Source organism: Engystomops pustulosus, chromosome 3 (genome assembly GCF_040894005.1).
Source record: "Engystomops pustulosus chromosome 3, aEngPut4.maternal, whole genome shotgun sequence".
Classification (NCBI taxonomy): domain Eukaryota; kingdom Metazoa; phylum Chordata; class Amphibia; order Anura; family Leptodactylidae; genus Engystomops; species Engystomops pustulosus.
In genome coordinates, this window is record NC_092413.1 from 25,621,828 (window position 1) to 25,640,445 (window position 18,618).

The following is an 18,618-nucleotide window of genomic DNA, read 5'->3' on the forward strand; positions in this document are numbered from 1 at the left end:
ACAATCGAGTCAAAAGGTCAAATTAGAAAACCAGAAGGCATGTTATATACTTTATGTTTCTGGCTCAGGTAAAACTTTTAAGACAATAGTGCCAAAAAAAATTCGATCCCACCAATTTTTAAGGGTTGTTTATAAATTTACTGAAAATGTCCACCATCATAACATAAATCATCTTAACATAGTGTTAACCAAACTTTACAAAATTTGATCAGTAGAATGGTTGCTAACATTTTTGAACAACATCCAACCAGCAGTTTGAAGATATTACAGAGCACACCATCTGAACATAAAACCGTCTTTCCCATAAAAATGTGAAGACCAAAGCATATTATAGAGACCATTCCTACTCAATTGACAGACTTAAAGGGGTTGTCCACTTTCAGCAAATAATTGATAGATTTGTGTTATGAAAAGTTATACAATTTTCAAATATAGTTTCTGTATCAATTACTCACAATTTTCCAAATTTGTGCTTTCGGTCATTCTTTAGAAATCTATGTTTAGAAATCTGTCCATAGTCATGTGATGTCACACAGCTCATTATATTGCATACCTCTGATTACTCTCTGTTATATTAACGAGCCGAGAACCTGTGTGACATCACATGACCATGGACAGGTTTCTATCCACTGGAAGTAAACATAGAAGCTTTCTATAGCATGACAGCAAGCAGAGATTTAGAGAAATGTGGGGAATTGATACAGAAAGTATATTGGAGAATAACATAACTATTCCTTACACAAACCATATCAATTATTTGCTGAAAGCTATCTGGTAGCTCAAAATCTGAATGGTAAAGCCTCATACAATTATGTGATCACACTCATAAACTCTCAAGAAAAAGAAGAGGTGCGGGCCTTGTGCTTCCCCAAAACATCTGTCCCTGCCTATTTGCAGACACTGCGCTAACCTACACGCAACAACTGGATGAAAGTTTGTATATATAACATCATACCGACAATATACAACAGATGGTGGAGAACTAAATGACAGTCCCTGCTCTGGATATGTACACAGAACAGATGAAAAACAAATAGATAGACAGACAGAGATAAATAAGGACACATTAATAAGGTCAAAACCAAGATGGCAGCGAGATACCAAATTGTGAGACAATAGAAAAGTCAAAAGGTCCAAACAAGAGTAAAAAGGCACAAGAAAAAGCAAAATAGAAAATGTAGAACTACAAGTACAAGGAGACTAGTATACTAGTAGAGTAGAGTATACTAGTAGAGTCCAGTATAATCATTATTAAATGGGATGAGACAGACAGAATAAAATAAGCACACATTAATCAGGTCGAAACCAAGATGGCAGCGAGATACCAAATTGTGAGACAATAGAATAGTCAAAAGGTCTAAACATGAGTAAAAAGACAAAAGAAAATGTGGAACTACAAGTACAAGGAAGCTAGTATAATCATCATTACATGGGATGAGAAGTGATTATTTATGGAGTTCCTGGACTGATTAGGCCATCCGTCACTCAGCACCTTAGACACACCATGAGCTGTATGATGTAGCGAGATGAATGCGCTTCCCTCTACAAAGTAAAACACCTAGATATGATACAACCAAGAGTCGTTCAAACTGCACTAGTTCTGTGGGTTATAATTGCCCTTTGTTATTGCAGAAGTCTATGTAATAGAGTCAGTAAATACAATACAATACAAGTAAGTAAACGCAACACTATTTATTGGCTCCAAAATACATCATACTACATAATTGACTAGTTTTTAATTACAAGCCCTCTACTAGCGACAGTGATGAATGCAATGCTAAAAAATTGAAAATTCTAACATTCGGAAGGCGGAAAATGGCTGTGCCTGATTTATAGGCAACACGCTACATAGCAGGAGGGTCAGATATACAACAGTTCATATTTAGTAAGAACTTTAACATGACACGAAAGGTGGATTCTTATTTACAACCCACATTATTGCCGCGCATGTTCTTAATTAAAGTGGCTAATGACTAGCCGCATAGCCCAGCAATGGCGCAGGTATCAGCGGTAAAGTAATGATGTTTTTAATAAACACTTAACAATAACCTTGGTTTTTAGTCATATGATAAACATATATAACCATGATGGGAAAAACGAGAAAAATAAGCAATTTGTGTTTTGTTTCTGCTTCCGTGACAATAAAAAGTCGACTTCTTCTACATTTGTGAATATTTCTGAGCACTAACAAGGATTGCCATAGAAACATGCTCAGCAATTAGTATCCGACTGATGCCAGCCCATAAGGTCACCTTTCAAATAGAACAAGAAAATAGTTTCAAATCAATTCTCTTTATTTTAACAAGAAATGTAGCAGGTGGGCTAGAAAATTAATCTTCCGGGATATTTGATTTTTTTTTTGCGTCGTTATTATGTGAAATAAATTAGAAAAGTTGTTGTTACTCAATTGCAAAAGACTCCTGCAAAAATATGGAGAACTTTACGGCACAGTTAGAAAATCGAAGGAGAAAAGTTTGTAAAAATAAGTAACATAAAAGTTAGAATACATTCAAAATTCTGAGTAAAAAGGAAATTAATTCACGACAGGACACCTAAAAGAGAGAGGCCTGTTTACCCCGCCCACATACAGTTATTGGCATGATAGTCCTAAACATCCCGCCCACGTACATTGATTGACAGTTATAGCCATGATTGCCCCACCCACATGCTGTGATTGACATCTCGATTACTTTGCTCAAACACAAAGAGTTACGATGAGAGTCCTGATTACCCCACCCACACACAATGATTTTTAGTGAGAGTCCTAATTACTCCTCCCACACACAGTGATTGAGCAAGCGAGTTCTGATTACCCCTCCCACACACAGTGATTGACAGTGCAAGTCCGGATTATCCCCTCCCACACACAGTGATTGACAGTGTGAGTCCTGAGTACCCCGCCCACACATAGTGATTGAAAGTGCGAGTGCTGATTACCCCTCCCACACACAGTGATTGACAGTGCGAGTCCTGATTATACCCTCCTACACACAGTGATTGACAGTAAGAGTCCTGATTACCCCTGTCACATGCAATGATTAATAGTGAGAGTCCTAATCACCCCACGGTGGCTGAGTGAGTAGCACTTCTGCCTTGCAGCACTGGGGTCCTGGGTTCGAATCCCATCCAAGTCAACATCTGCAAAGAGTTTGTATGTTCTCTCCGTGTTTGCGTGGGTTTCCTCCGGGTACTCCGGTTTCCTTGCACACTCCAATACATACAGTTAGGTTGTTTAGATTGTGAGCCCCATGGGGACAGGGACCAATTTGACAAGCTTTGTGCAGCGCTGCATAATCTGTGTGCGCTATATAAATAAAGAATTATTATTATTATTAATTATTATTATTCCACACACAATGATTGACAGTGCGAGTCTTGATTACCCCACGTACACACAGTGATTGGCAGTGAGAGTCCTGATTACCCCCCCCCACACACAGTGACTGACAGCATTATAAAACCTCATACTGATCCACTAATCAGTGTTCTGACCATTAATTGCTGTGTATGGGCGGGGTAATCAAGACTCTCAATCTCTCTCCTAGCTGTCCTGTCATAATTTATTAATTAGAAATCTGCTCCCAAGCAATGAACCCTAAATATCAGAGGGATACACCATAAATCAACATTATGGGGCAGATTTACTTACCCAGTCTCTGCGCTGGATTCGGGTCCGGCCGGGATTTATTAAGGTAGTTCCTCCGCCGTCCACCAGGTGACGCTGCTGCGCTGAAAAGCATCGGAACGCACTGGAGTTCACCGGCTCGGGCTGAGTGAAGGTAAGTGCAAGCTCCGCGACAGATTTTTTGTTTTAAATGTGGCGGTTTTTCCGAGTCCGTCGGGTTTTTGTTCGGCCACGCCCCCCGATTTCCGTCGCGTGCATGCCAGCGCCGATGCGCCACAATCCGATCACGTGCGCCAAAATCCCGGGGCAATTCAGGGAGAATTGGCGCAAATCGAAAATATTCGGGTAACACGTCGGGAAAACGCGAATCGGGCCCTTAGTAAATGACCCCTATGTCCTAGTGATTGGCTTTACCTCTTAAAAATAGAAGATATTGATGGCCTTTTAAGGAAATCTGCCATTAAAAACGCATCATGATAAACCAGGGTCAGATCCTGGCACCGTGACTGTGGTAATCTTCTTTCAAAATTATACAAATGAACCAAAGTGGCTCTGGGGTGAGTGTTACCAGAATATCTTCATGCTACAGCTTCACAGCCTGTTACACTGTCTCCCCCTGTGCACTGCTTCCTTAGCACTTCCCCCCTTCATCTGCCTGCTGTGATCTCACACGCGATCGGATTTTGGCGCAGGGGGCGGGCCGTCGAACGAACCGACTGATTCGGACAAGCCGCGGGATTTAACTTTAAAATTGTGTCTATTTACTGACTACTTACTAAGGGGGCAGGGACTGGCTATATACAAGGGGACATGTGCTGCTGGCTATATACTAGGGGGCAGGGACTGGCTATATGCTGGGGGAGGATGCTGGCTATATACTGGGGGCATGTGCTAGCTGACTATATACTGGGTGTAGGCTGTGATCAATGTATTTTCCACCCTAGGCTGATACTCAAGTCAAGCACCTACCTAGAGATAAGGCCAATTTACACATGAAAATAAAACTAAAGTAAAGTAGCAGCGTCTTTATTGGATATATGCATAAACATTACAGGTATATATAAAATACAAAATAGGACAAGGGGGGGGGAAATAATGCAGGTATCGGAGTGGGGGTGGAGATGGAAATGCATCACAATGAAAAAATCAAATATCCGTGGGGACAGCAATAGGGGGGGCAAAAGTATCACTTAATATCATAAAGTGCATAATGCAGATAGTAGATTGCCACAATGTCTCAACACACCATTCAAAGTGCTAGTGCATATTGGGGGAAGGTACAGGTATATGTCTCCATTTTAAACCAAGGTACGTTAAAAAGGTGGAGAGAGCATTGCTTACCCTTAGTGTCTGATGTGTCCCAAGTGTGCCACGGACCGGATGATCCCCAACGCGCGTTTCGGCGCTAGCCTTCGTCTGGGGGACGAAGGCTAGCGCCGAAACGCGCGTTGGGGATCATCCGGTCCGTGGCACACTTGGGACACATCAGACACTAAGGGTAAGCAATGCTCTCTCCACCTTTTTAACGCCCCCCCTTTTGCCCCCCCTATTGCTGTCCCCACGGATATTTGATTTTTTCATTGTGATGCATTTCCATCTCCACCCCCACTCCGATACCTGCATTATTTCCCCCCCCCTTGTCCTATTTTGTATTTTATATATACCTGTAATGTTTATGCATATATCCAATAAAGACGCTGCTACTTTACTTTAGTTTTATTTTCATGTGTAAATTGGCCTTATCTCTAGGTAGGTGCTTGTGCTATACACTGGCCAAATATAGAAGGTTTGAATTGTTTGAGGAGTAACACATTGAACAGTGAATATCAGCAGATGTTTACTCCTCCCCATGTAACCCCAAAAGTGGTATGATACTCAAGTCAATAGATTTTCGCAGCTTTTTGGGTTGGCTTATATACGGTACTATATACAGTATATAGTGAATCTGTTAATGACAAAAAAATTAGCCAGAGCTTATTAAAAGAGGAATCTAAAATATATAAGAGACATCTGTTTATATTTTGAATAGGGATATATATATATATATATATATATATATATATATATATATATATATATATATATATATCTTTGTTTTGTAGGATTTGCAATATTTCACTTATTGCTGTATAGTGATTTTTTTAATCCTTCCATGGCGGTTGGTGTAATTATTGCTCTCGGCTAGATGATGTCATTTTCCTCTTATCGAGCACCAGATAACGGCCCTTGGTTTCTGCTGTCGAGGACTCCCCCTTTCCAGCACCACTATACATCTGCATGTATCAAGACAGAGGGGAAAAACAAACTTCAAGGTCTCTCCCACAGCTATGCCTTATTGCCACAAAAACAAAGAGGTGATTGAATGAGAAAGACAGCCTGTGCTGCTAAACAAAAGGTACAAATAAAGAATAAGCTGTCATATTTTCCTAACCTCACAATCGCTCTAGAAATAAATATCACCCTATAAAATTCCTCTTCTCCAGACACAGAAATAAAATGCTTATAAAATACACATGAGAAAAGATCACAATAAATTCCACTTTTGGTTCATGCCACAAACAACGTTTAGACTTAAAGCCAATGAAAAACCTGCAGGAGTTCAACCCAAAAAATAAATAAAATATGATGAAAAGTCAATAAACTACAGTACAAGCTTATTACATGGTGCCCGGCTCCCCCACAGTTATTTATAGGCTATGCAGGTGTGTAGCGCCAGTCACCATCCCTCACGGTTACCCCAACACATTGTTATATGCTGTTTATGTTGTAAAGCTGGAGAGGAGATAGCCTAGGACCAGCACCAGTAATAATAGTGCGATAAGACTAAGCTACAGATGTGGAATTACTGAATCCTTCTTTTTTTTACCCCATGAATATGGCTATTTTTGACCTATAAGTATCTTATTCCCTTTTTTGTTTTTTATTTGTTTTTCAATTACATTTTTTAGTCTTGGTTTCGGTTTGGTTAAAAAGAATTTATTATCTAACTAAAGGAGCAGAATATTATACTGTAATGCCGCTGCTTCACAAAGGACAATACAATGGAAAAGGAAAGGATATACATAAACAGTGGGCCCTAAAGTTAGACCCATCTAGCTGTCCCTACCTACTTGCTGATCCTATCCTACATGATAGGTAAAACCTGGTTGATGATCCCTTTCTGTGCCAAAGTGAAAACACAAAATCAGTAGACAAGTGGATGGTCAAACTATCAAAAATATGGTCCAGAAGACACTAGCAAGCTACAAAGAAAACTTATAGAAAGCACTGGGAAGTGGGCAGACAATCATCTAATTACAATCCCAGTCCAGAGAGTGTCTGGACTGGCCCCATGACATCCAGGCAAACCAGATTAGCAGGGGAGGAAAGTGAATAGAGAAAGCATCTATCTATCACAGCTAGTTTAACTGTCTGCAGCCCAGAACAAAGTCTGCAGGAGGAACACAGGTGTGGTGGAGACCAATTAAGACAACCAAAAGTTAAACAGTTAAATCTATAAATAAAATTGCATTATGCACATAACCACACTATTGGATTCAAACACGGAGCATCCAGTTCCGAATCGGCTCAATCATTTAGAAGTAAGAAGTTTTATAATTTTATATTTTGACTTCTGTACAGTTAAATAAGGCAGTGTTCAAACTAGTGCAAGACAGAATGCAAACTAAGTACAAAATCACAGTCAGCAATGCATCTTCTGCCATACTATTTGGGCAGAGTATGGCACTGAATTTTAGAATTGTTTTCACTTTTGCCCTTGTTACATTTTACAACCTTAACACCATGTGACATATCTGTCTATGAAGCCAAGTTGAAAAAAGTGTAGGCAGCACTCCAAAACTCCAAAATCCCAAAGGGTGAAGTTTATTGAAACAGTGACAACGTTTCGGTGGTTCACACCGAATTGTTGCCACTGTTTCAATAAACTTCACCCTTTGGAATTTTGGATTTTTAGAGTGCTGCCTACACTTTTTTCAACTTTACTACTGAAGGATCTTGCCAGAATCCATGGAGACTCTGCACCCCCTCTATTGAGCTTTCTCTCCACTGTTTCACACCGAAACATTGCCACTGTTTCAATAAACTTTACCCTTTAAAATTTTGGATTTTTTAAGTGCTGCCTACACTTTTTTCAACTTTACTACTGAAGGATCTTGCCAGAATCCATGGAGGCTCTGCACCCCCTCTATTGAGGTTTCTCTCCACTGTTTCACACCGAAACATTGCCACTGTTTCAACAAACTTTACCCTTTGAAATTTTGGATTTTTGGAGTGCTGCCTACACTTTTTTCATCTTTACTACTGAAGGATCTTGCCAGGATCCATGGAGGCTCTGCACCCCCTCTATTGAGGTTTCTCTCCACTGTTTCACACCGAAATGTTGCCATTGTTTCAATAAACTTCACCCTTTGGAATTTTGGATTTTTGGAGTGCTGCCTACACTTTTTTCAACTTTTCTACTGAAGGATCTTGCCAGGATCCTTAGAGGCTCTGCACCCCCTCCATTGAGGTTTCTCTCCACTGTGCGGACTTGGTTTTCTTCTTTGTATTGTCTACGAAGCCAGATATTTTTTGAGTAATGGACATAGTTTGCGTAGAAAGATGCAACTCACTAAAAAGTCCCAAACTATGGCAACAATGAGACATAAAACACAAATACCTATAGGTGGAGGTATCTCTTAAAAAAATGTGCCAATTTTATTTAGCATTGTGCCACACATGCTCAAGCCAAGCAATTTCAAAAACTCCACTACTGGTTAATCCCCATGTGAGCTGTTCTCTAGAGGTCCTTCACATCTCATCTCTAGGGTTGTTACATCTCTATCTGTATATAACAGCAGTATATAAGTATTTATATGGAAGGTGATTATGTAGGTGTCTCTCTTTAGTCCTGAATACACTGCACAATGACTGTATATTCGCTGCTTAGTAAATAATTATAGGAGTTATTTTTTTGATTCAGCTTCATTAGAACAAGTAGAGTAATGCTGAGCGCGTATCATGCGGCTTCGAGCTTTGTTCTTATGCAATTTACAATTTCAGCATTTGTTTACAGCACCATGAAATTATATTATGATGAAATTGTAGTGTGAACGAAACACCAATTAAAACTCCTAACTAAACACTTTCCTTTTTATTGATCGGAGCTATTTTTAAATACTCATTTTCTAATTTTGTGCTGGAGGAAATATGACGACATCCTGTTAAATTAAACAGAAGTTTGTTTGATTTTTATGTCTGGTCAAAAGAAGTTTTCTGCTGTCTACAGGATAGGATATTACATGATGGTCTCATCGAATAAGAGGAGTGGGGTTCGGTTCTGCCCCAAATGAATGGAGTGGCAGGTTGGACTTGTGCACTGCTACTCCATTCACGGTCTATGGCACTGACAGTAGCATTTGGGGAGTGCAACTGACCCCATTCATTTGGGGAGTGCAATTGACCCCTGTTCTTTGTTCTTTGTCCAACCAGTGGAATCTGTATCAATAGGCAAGGTTTGGGGAAATCTTGTTCTAACTGGACAACTCCTTTAAGTTTCTTTCTTTTCAATTTGTATTTTTCAATGATAAATGTTGCTTACATAATCTACATTCATGCACACTGTAGATAATAATACCAGAATCAGCTCCATGGTCCCGATTCATAATCCCCCCCCCCCACAATGCACTGTTGTTTGTACCTGACAAGTGTCCCCTGAGGTTGCACACCCTACAGTTACACCCAACAATGATGATCAGGCATTTCAAAATACAGAAAGTTAAAGCCCCATTTTAACTAGAAAAAAATGTTGTACCCCCTCCTCTATGACTAAGCATATCAAGACCTTACATCTCTCCTTCCAAAAAGGGTTCCTGAACTAGAAAACTCTATGGTCTAATTCTATGGCATCAAAGCAGTTAACATGTGACCATGGTGAATCTAATGGTGATCTAGGATAATCAATCAGTAGAAAAGAGCAATGGCCGTGGTCTATGGTAGTGAAAGGGGTCGATAGAAACACCTAATAGAACTTCCAGGAGTAATTTGAGAATTTAAATAGGTTTTTAAAAAGTTGCCCTCTGCTCTAGTAGTGTACAAATTGGGCGTCATAGTCAACACATGTGGTCGGGATCCACAAATTGTAAGTTGGTAAAGACTAAACAATTCATTCTTAAGATACAACTTCTGAAAATTACAATTGTTGACTAGTGTGGTGTAAGGACAACTCAGAAGGTCATCTTAGGTCAATTCAGGTCATCAGCATGTTAGCATCAAGTAGAACATTATGTTTCTACTCAAGAACAAGTTCTACTTTATGTGTTACAATACTTGCTTATAGCTCATTACTACTAGTGGACTTTATATGTTAATGATATCAACCCGAGATCCGTAACATTTTGATATCTTTATGTTTACTTTATTCTTTCATAATAAAATGTTTTTCAAACAAAAATATTAATGAACTGTCCAAAAGATACAGTAAATCGTCAATATAAAATTAATGGGGGTTCAACATCCAGCACCCCAGAAGAGCAGACAACGTCTATGTAATAGCTAAACAAAATCACCGCAGCTTAGCTCTCGTTCACCTAATCTGCAGCATTTTGGTCTGTCCACTACACCGAGAAGGGAGCTGTTCCCCTCCTAGAAATCTATGAATACATTTTCAAATGGGTGTTGGCATTCCTCTCATCCGATTGGCTTGTGCCTAAACAGGTATCTTTTATTGGACGTGTTGAGAGAAATATAACTGACTCTTTTGCTCCTATTCAGTATATTTTAATTTGCACTGGAGAAAATACCAAATAAAAAATGGCAACGTGTTTCTTGCGCAACACACGCCCTTCTTCATGGCCAATTGTTTCACATACAACAATGTCTACTTAAAACACGCAATAAATAATTTGATTAAAAACATATGTGGTTGTGACCTCATGGTCACAGTGGATAATTTATCCACAACGTGATCTCCCATTGCATTGCTCATCTAAAACATGCCCTCCACCACTAGCCAAGCGTGCCAGAGCTATGATCAAGTGATGGCAAAAGAGATAGGTAACGGCAAAGTTGTCAATGCTCCTCCCTGTAGTGTGTGTCATTCCCCTTTCCCCTCCCGAATGGGTGAATAAGGGTTATTCTTCTTCCACACTTGGAGGTGAGCTGGGGGATGTGGTGCTGTACATTGGTTGGGATCTTTTGCTATGGCTTGATCATAGCTCATACTTGGTGAGTGGTGGAGGCAGGGCCGGCTCTAGCACATGGCATACCTGGGCAAGTGCTGGGGGGCCCACTCAAGGACTCATCACCGCTTGACAGGAAGTAGAAAGCAGGGACGGGGGTGGTGGTGCCAGTGGATTACCATATGTAAGGACTTGCCAAACACTCTCAATTCCATACAGTCGGAACAATCAATTGTATCTGTGACTTTAAAACACAGATGCAATTGACTGTCAGAGTGGTATGCTGATCTGGCTTGTGTCTCTGTATTGAACTTCCTTTGGCGCTGCCAGCAGAAGAGCCGGATAAAGAGAAAGAGAGCCCTGGAGGGTGGACATGAGGTGATTATAACTTTCATTATTTTTTTACTGGACACATTTATTACATACATTTTCAAGGCAAGCTGTACGTGGTACATCTTCACATGGAGGGGCTGAATATAATGTATACTTAATCCATGCAGAGACTTTATTGAATTAAACCCAGGGGGGGTGTATATAATGAATCCCAAAAATCAGGGTTAGCTGCATTGCAACTTTTTGCTGTGGCTATCCCTTATTGGTCAATGCAAGACTATTGAGGCACAAACCCCCAAGTGGTAACACAGAAAACTGTACAGGAGGGATAACAAAGGGCAGTAACGGCACATCATTACCATATAGGAAAAGATGCTTCGGAATATAGATGATTTTGGAGATCAATCAGACCTGAGACGTCAGACAAGCTGACAGGTCCTCTTTAATCTTAAGGTGAAACCGTACTTGTTAGGGTAACATTTTTCACACTGTCTGTCATCACTCTCTAATAAGGGCAGAGAACTAGAATAAGCCTTATGAGAACAATGTTAACACATTTGTAGGATGAGAAAATACAATATAAGTGTAAGTAGATGAGAAGGACAGTCTACGGCACATCCTAAGCCAAGTGAGGACATATTTTAGAGTAGGTTGGAACTGATGAATAATGTAAAAATTAAGAGCCTAAGATCCAAATAAGTCAACTACTTGTTACCCTTACAGCTCCCCCATCCCTATGATTAAAATGACAGCTCTTTCGATTGCTGTAATTTTCGATGGAAACCTAAGGATCAACAAAACACTAATTAGTCAACACGAATAACTGACTATTGGATATTCGCTATGTATATGGGGTAGTTTTCCTGAATCTCCACTTCACAGTAATAATCCAGCTACCGATTGTTTGGGTACAGCCGTACAATCATGATAATGTATATACCTCCAATATGACTGTGGACTGTATATTTACGGACATTTATAGGAACAGATTATTTAAGTTGTACAGAAAAAAACATACATGTCACTTTTTTTAATAATGTAGCTGCTGATTATATACGTACATATTGGTAAGTTCTTTGAATCCAGAGAAAGTGCCATTCGGTAAAATCACAATTTTCGTGTAAACAAATCTCCTACAAAAAAAAAAAAAGAATAATAATTAAATGAACATAAAAGACTTAAAGTTGAGATCATAGAAAAAGAATACAATAAAAAAAAATATTTGTCTGATGGGGGATAAAATAATGTTGTATAATAACACAAGGGTCAATAAAGTAATCTATTAATACTAAGGGAGTCTACCAGTAGTTTTGGCCATATAGAGTTGTAGATAGTGTTAGGTATTGTCCCTGGAGATCTGTTTTATTATATCTTTGTGAATGTTGTTATAAGCAGGGTTGTGAAAAGCTAATCTATATCCCAGGACAGTAGCTGGACTAGGAGTATATTTTCACACTGCTGTGTTATTGAGTTCCAAACTGCCCCAAGCCCCTCCTCTGTGCTGTAATACCTAACCAGAAGCCTGATATAGCTCTTACTTACAGCAGTGGGGAGGGGCTCTGCTGTGATCAGTGGGATCTCACACACCAGTGCAACACCGTTCTACAATGCTATATAGAGCTACACCAAAGTGCTACAAGTCCGGATACAATCCTGGAATTCAAATGTTATTATTTACAGTCCTGCTGCTACTAACACACACAAAGGTATGTGTACACAGATATCCAGGGACATTACCTAACACTGTCTGTCTGGTCGAAACTGCTGATAGACTACCTTTAAGTATTAAAATGAATATCTACTTTTTAGAGAAAGCTGGATTTCTACACCCAAATACTAAAATAACCAAATATTAAATTGAAAATATATTTATAAATACAAAATACAGCAAATTCTTCATCAGATATTTTTTGAGCTAATGTGATGCATCATACCAGGATTCCACTATTTCTCCATTGTCTTCCATATCAAAGTTTCCCAAATTTTCCATATATTGTAAGTGAATGACACCAGGTCATAAACATCTCATGCTGCATGTTACTGTACTGCAGAGGGGAAGCTGCCGAAAGATTATTTCTCTGACATCATACACGCCTCTTTATTTCTAATAATTAACTTTCTGGTTCATGTGCAGAAAACTGGCATCTTAACGAGATTTTCAGAGAATTCTGAAAAATCCCATGGGGGGAGGGGAGCCAACAATGTGTACTTGCTCTGCTAAGCCTCCAGGTGCTCTTGGTGTGCTGGTCCTCCAGTCTCATGCACTTGTAGCCCGGACTGAAGTGCCAGAGGTCATAGAACCCACTTTGGGTAATTATTTGAAATCTCATAGTCTGTGGAGGCTACCGATTGGCCCAGGTGGGTCCTATGACCCAGGCACTTCATTCAGTCCTAAGGATTGGGAGACTAGCAGAATCCTTACTTCTCTGGTCTCCACTGGACTTCTCAGGATTCATGGAAACCCCTTTAAATTGAGCATAAGTCTAATTTATGTTTATAATTAGAGTGGACAGAACAGGAAGTTTGTGTGGTGGTCATTTAGCCAATAGCTATAGGACAGGAAGTGATATCACAAAGTATAGTTGTTTAAATGGCATCAACTGTACAGTTCAGTAACATGTGGCAGTTACCAGACAAAAGTATATTGCTTTGTTGCTGTATGTCACCTTAGTGGGTCATTTTACTGTTTTCCCATTCAAAATACTCACAAGTCGAAAAATCTTGCAAAAAAAATGTCATCCCATTCCATTTATACAAAACATCCTCCTTTTCTAAGTATAATTTACAATCAGGTTTAAAGAACTCATGATCTGAGATTATCATCGCTCCAGTGGAGACTATTGTAGTTTGCACCGGTTACTAAAAAAATGTCAAGTCTAAGTGAAAAAACACTGTTTGGTCTCTCGTAAAACAAGCAAACTTAAAGGAAATTGCCTCTGGCCGAATCATGTCGTTTATTCTCAGTATAATCCAAACAAAGTAAAATGACTTTTTTCCAATTTACTAAGAAAACAAACATTGTCTTACATTGTGCTTGCTTCTTTCTATCCTGCTGATCCTCATAAAGATACAGAGGAGAAGCAGCCAGAAAAAAAGCTACTTCTTATTTTTTCTAATTATTATTATTTTCTAATTATTTTTATTAAAATTATTTTTCTAATTACTATTTAATTGTAATTACATTAGAGATTATTTAATCCCATTAGGTAATCTTGTTAGGTAACAGATTATCACAGATTCTGGGTTATAAAACAGTTAGAGAAAAAAACAAACACAAACTTGATTGGAAGAAAGCCCACAACAAGAATGCTTAAATAACCGGAAATCGGTTATTGGTATAGTTTTATGCTATACTTTGTATAGAGGGTCGGCTCCAGCTTTCAGGAGGCCCCTGGGCGACAGAGCCTCATTGGGCCTCTTTGCAGTGAACTCACATGGCGGCATTAAGAATTCAGAAACTAAAACAGTCTTCTGTTCCCTAAAATATTCCCCAGTTTATCATCCCAAACAGCCCTTTTATGTGTATTTTATACAAAGCCCCACTCACACCCTATGGAGTCATTAGATACAGCCCCCCTCATCCCCATGGATTACTTATATACAACATTATATGGGCCCCCCCAGCAGCTCTGGTCACTTGCCCGGGTATGCCCAGTGCTGGTCCCAGCTCTGCTTGTATGCAGAGGTTGGCAGTACTGTATTACTGTTGCAGCCTGAAACTCCTGTTGTTGCTGACATACGGTGGTCAGGACACACCACTGGCCTCTAAATGAAAATATATGTCAGCAGTGATGGGCACAACAATAACTCAATGGGAGCCCCCCAGCGATATATAAAAAATTATACTCCTGGACAACTCGTTTGAGAACCCCCTGGTGGTTCAAAAAGCATCCGATGTATTGTTTAGTGGCATCATGATGTTTTTAATCCATTTTACATAACATAGTTTTTATATTTTTCACACACTTGCCTAGAAGTTGGCGTTATCTACATTTTCTTATGATTGTTGACTGTTCCAGACACAGGACACCATTCATACGCAATTAGCTGGAAGTTCCTCTTGTCCAAACTCACAGAAGAGGTAAACACACGTTAAAATTAACACTATCCCTGACTTCTATATTAAGATGTTAATAGAAGTGGTGTATAATACAGACGGCTTGGGCAGAAGCCGGGGGCCCATGGCCACCCAAACCACCCACCAATTTTTATACTCAGAAAGAACTTCACCCATGAAATCCCCATACTTCAACTTTTAATCTTTAATTACTAATCTTTCTTCAGCTATGCTAAATCTATTTCTGGCTAGGTAACTTCGGAGTTACACTTTAAGGTGGGCATACTGCTTAAAAATGGTAAGCGACACATCTGCTATTCCTCACTACGTTTACAGATGCCTGCTAAGACCAGTGTGAATATGAGAAAATCAACCTATCCGATCCCTTCCTTGAAATTATCAGGACTCCTCCAAAACATAAAATCATTTCAAAATTGGGTATTTTTTGGCCTAAATAGTTTTTAAGCCATTGTTGATATGGACCCCATAAAAGGCCTGGAATGGATGGGCATGGCTTCCAAAGAAGACTGAAGAAAAATGTCTCCCTGATCTGCACCCATCCATTCCACTCCTTCCTTTTATGTAGCCCTCTCTTGTTACTCTAGCTCCCTTTATAGTGCTCCTTTTTTGTAGCCCCATCCCTTTTCTGTATCCCACCTCTATAGTTCCACCTTTTATGTAGCCCCCTCCTGATAGTGCTCCTTTTCCTGTAGCCCTCTTTTTATATCACATACACCCAAGTATAAGTTGACCTGAGTATAAGCCGAGGCACCTAATTTTACCACAAATATAGTGGGAAACTTATTGATTTGAGTATAAGCTTTGTGTGGGTAATGTGGCAGTTTCTCATTAATGAAATGTCCAGCAGCCTCCCCTCATTAATTAAATGTCCAAAGCAGAGCCCCCTTAAAAATGCACAGCCCCCAATAGTCATGCCCCCTGTGCAGCACCAAATAGTAATGTCTACTACCCAGCCACCAATAGTAATGTCGGCGGAGCAGAAACCATAGTAATGTCACCTGCAATGCCCCCATTCTAATGCCCCCTGCAATGCCCCATTAAAAATAAAGAACTCTATACTTACCTCTGACACTCCTCTTCTCCCAACGGCTTCCCAACAGACGGCAAAAGGCACGTCTATGTGTGATGCCAGATGTAGACGGGCCTCTTGTCGTCTGTCAGGAAGCCGCAGGGGAAGAAGAAACTGGAACCGAGGCAGAAAAGGAACGTTGAAGGTGAGTATAGAGTTTTTTATTTTAAGGTCTTTTGGCTATGGCCTGGGATTGGGTGCTCCATGGCCTGGTCTTGGGCCGCGGCCCAGTGGTTGAGGACCATTGCACTACAAGTATTGTCACCCATTGTGAAAACCAACACACTTTTTGGCTAGATCATATAAATTATCCAATACATGAAAAATATGGTTCCAAAAAGAAACAATCCTCTAAGTTTCTGAGGGGCGAGAAGGGGTCTCCTTAAAAATTGATTGTGCTCTATAAAATGACTTTAGTATATTATTTGTGGTAAAGTGATATCTTGCAACATTATTTGCTACCCTACATGAAGAGACAACTAATTGAATCGTGAATTACAACAGTGTCTCTGCTCCAGTAAACCTATATGATAAATAGCACATTCATCACTTTTATCATTAGAGTGAAGACGTGCTCACTAATGCTCGTTTTTAATCAATTTTCCATTTAAGTCCTTTATCTCGGCATCTCCAGTGAACAAAACACAACTATCGCTGCTATTAGACTCCGTATATTATTTGTGATTTTATCTCTCTTCTTCATCATTTTTACTACTAGCTTGTATCCTTCTAGAGCCATTTCCACTTATTAGCTTGTACTTGCAGTTTTTTTTTAAACTTTTATTTGATGTAATCTAAATGTACATAATATCCCACACAACAGACACAGCAAAAAAAAATATATACAGGCAATCCCCTACTTAAGAACATTCGACTTACAGACTACCCCTAGTTAAAGAGGGACCCCTCCGCCCCCTGTGACCTCAGGTGAAGCTCTCTGGATGTTACTTTAGTCCCAGGCTGCAATGATCAGCTGTAAGGCGTCTGTAATGAAGCTTTATTGATAATCCTTGTTCCCATTACAGCAAAAAATTTTGAAAATCCAATTGTCACTCGGGCAAAAAAATAAATTTTGTCTGGAACTACAATTATAAAATATACAGTTCCGACTTACATACAAATTGAACTTAAGTAAAACCCAAGGAACCTATCCTGTATGTTACCCTGGGACTGCCTGTATATCAATACAGGCGGTCCCCGGGTTACATACAAGATAGGGTCTGTAGGTTTGTTCTTAAGTTGAATTTGTATGTAAGTCGGAACTGTATATTTTATCATTGTAATCCCAGCCAGAACTTTTTTGGTCTCTGTGACAATTGGATTTTAAAAATATTGGGTTGTCATAAGAATCAATATTAACACTAAATCTTCATTACAGACACCTGTGATAACTGTTATAGCTGATTATTGTAGCCTAGGACTAAAGTACAGTAAATTACCAATATCCGGTGGTCCGTTTGTAACTAGGGGTCGTATGTTAGTCGAGTGTTCTTAAGTAGGGGACCGCCTGTAGTTAGTAGTATATGTCCAACATTTATATTTTTATTAGAGGGGCTTCATGGAAATCAGAAACAATTGATAAAGTTATTTAGAAATAAGGACGACGAGTATTTCTAGTAAGAAAAGAAACTAAATTAAAAGTCATAAAGAGAACTTTAAGGCTGAGGAGAAGCGAATATTCTATGTGGGAAAAGCTCCCGGCGCATATGCTGTGCACATCTGATACTGTACGAGTCCTTTGACCCAACAGATGGGAGAAGCGAGGCCTTTCGATCTACCCGTCCAGTATATGAAGAAGTAATTTTTTATTCTTTACTAGCATAGAGAAGTAAACTCTATCTTAAAGTATAAAGTATAATAAATAATAATGATACAATTGTTATAAATAATGGGGGTCATTTACTAAGGGCCCGATTCGCGTTTTTGCGACGGGTTAACGAATTTTTCCATTTTGCGTCGATTTTCCCTGTATTGCCCTGGGATTTCGGCGCACGCGATCGAATTGTTGCTCATCGGCACCAGCATGCACGCAACGGAAATCGGGGGAGTGGCCGTAAAAAACCTGACGGATTCGGAAAATCCTCCGCATTTAAAAAAAAAAAAAGTGTCGCTCGACAAGAGCTTACCTTCACCCGCGATGGCTCGGTGAACTTCAGTGCATTCCGATGGTCTTCAGCGCAGCAGCGACACCTGGTGGACGTCGGAGGAACTACCTTAATGAATCCCGGCCGGACCAGAATCCACTGCAGAGAACACGCAGCTGGATCGCAAATGGACCGGGTAAGTAAATCTGCCCCATTGTGACCACATATTCTACAAAACTTAGTAACTTAGGAAAATGCAAAAACTTACT

At 39.6% G+C, this 18,618-nt stretch overlaps 1 protein-coding gene across 3 annotated transcripts in view; it reads right to left on the minus strand.

The window, feature by feature from the left end:
- The window catches only part of FSHR (follicle stimulating hormone receptor), a 97,696-nt gene that overhangs the window by 43,719 nt on the left and 35,359 nt on the right, over window positions 1–18,618 (minus strand). For all 3 annotated transcript variants that reach the window (XM_072140333.1, XM_072140332.1, XM_072140331.1), the window contains exon 2: window positions 12,180–12,251. In XM_072140333.1, the coding sequence (XP_071996434.1) occupies window positions 12,180–12,251 (72 nt within the window). The remainder of the gene's footprint in view (window positions 1–12,179; window positions 12,252–18,618) is intronic.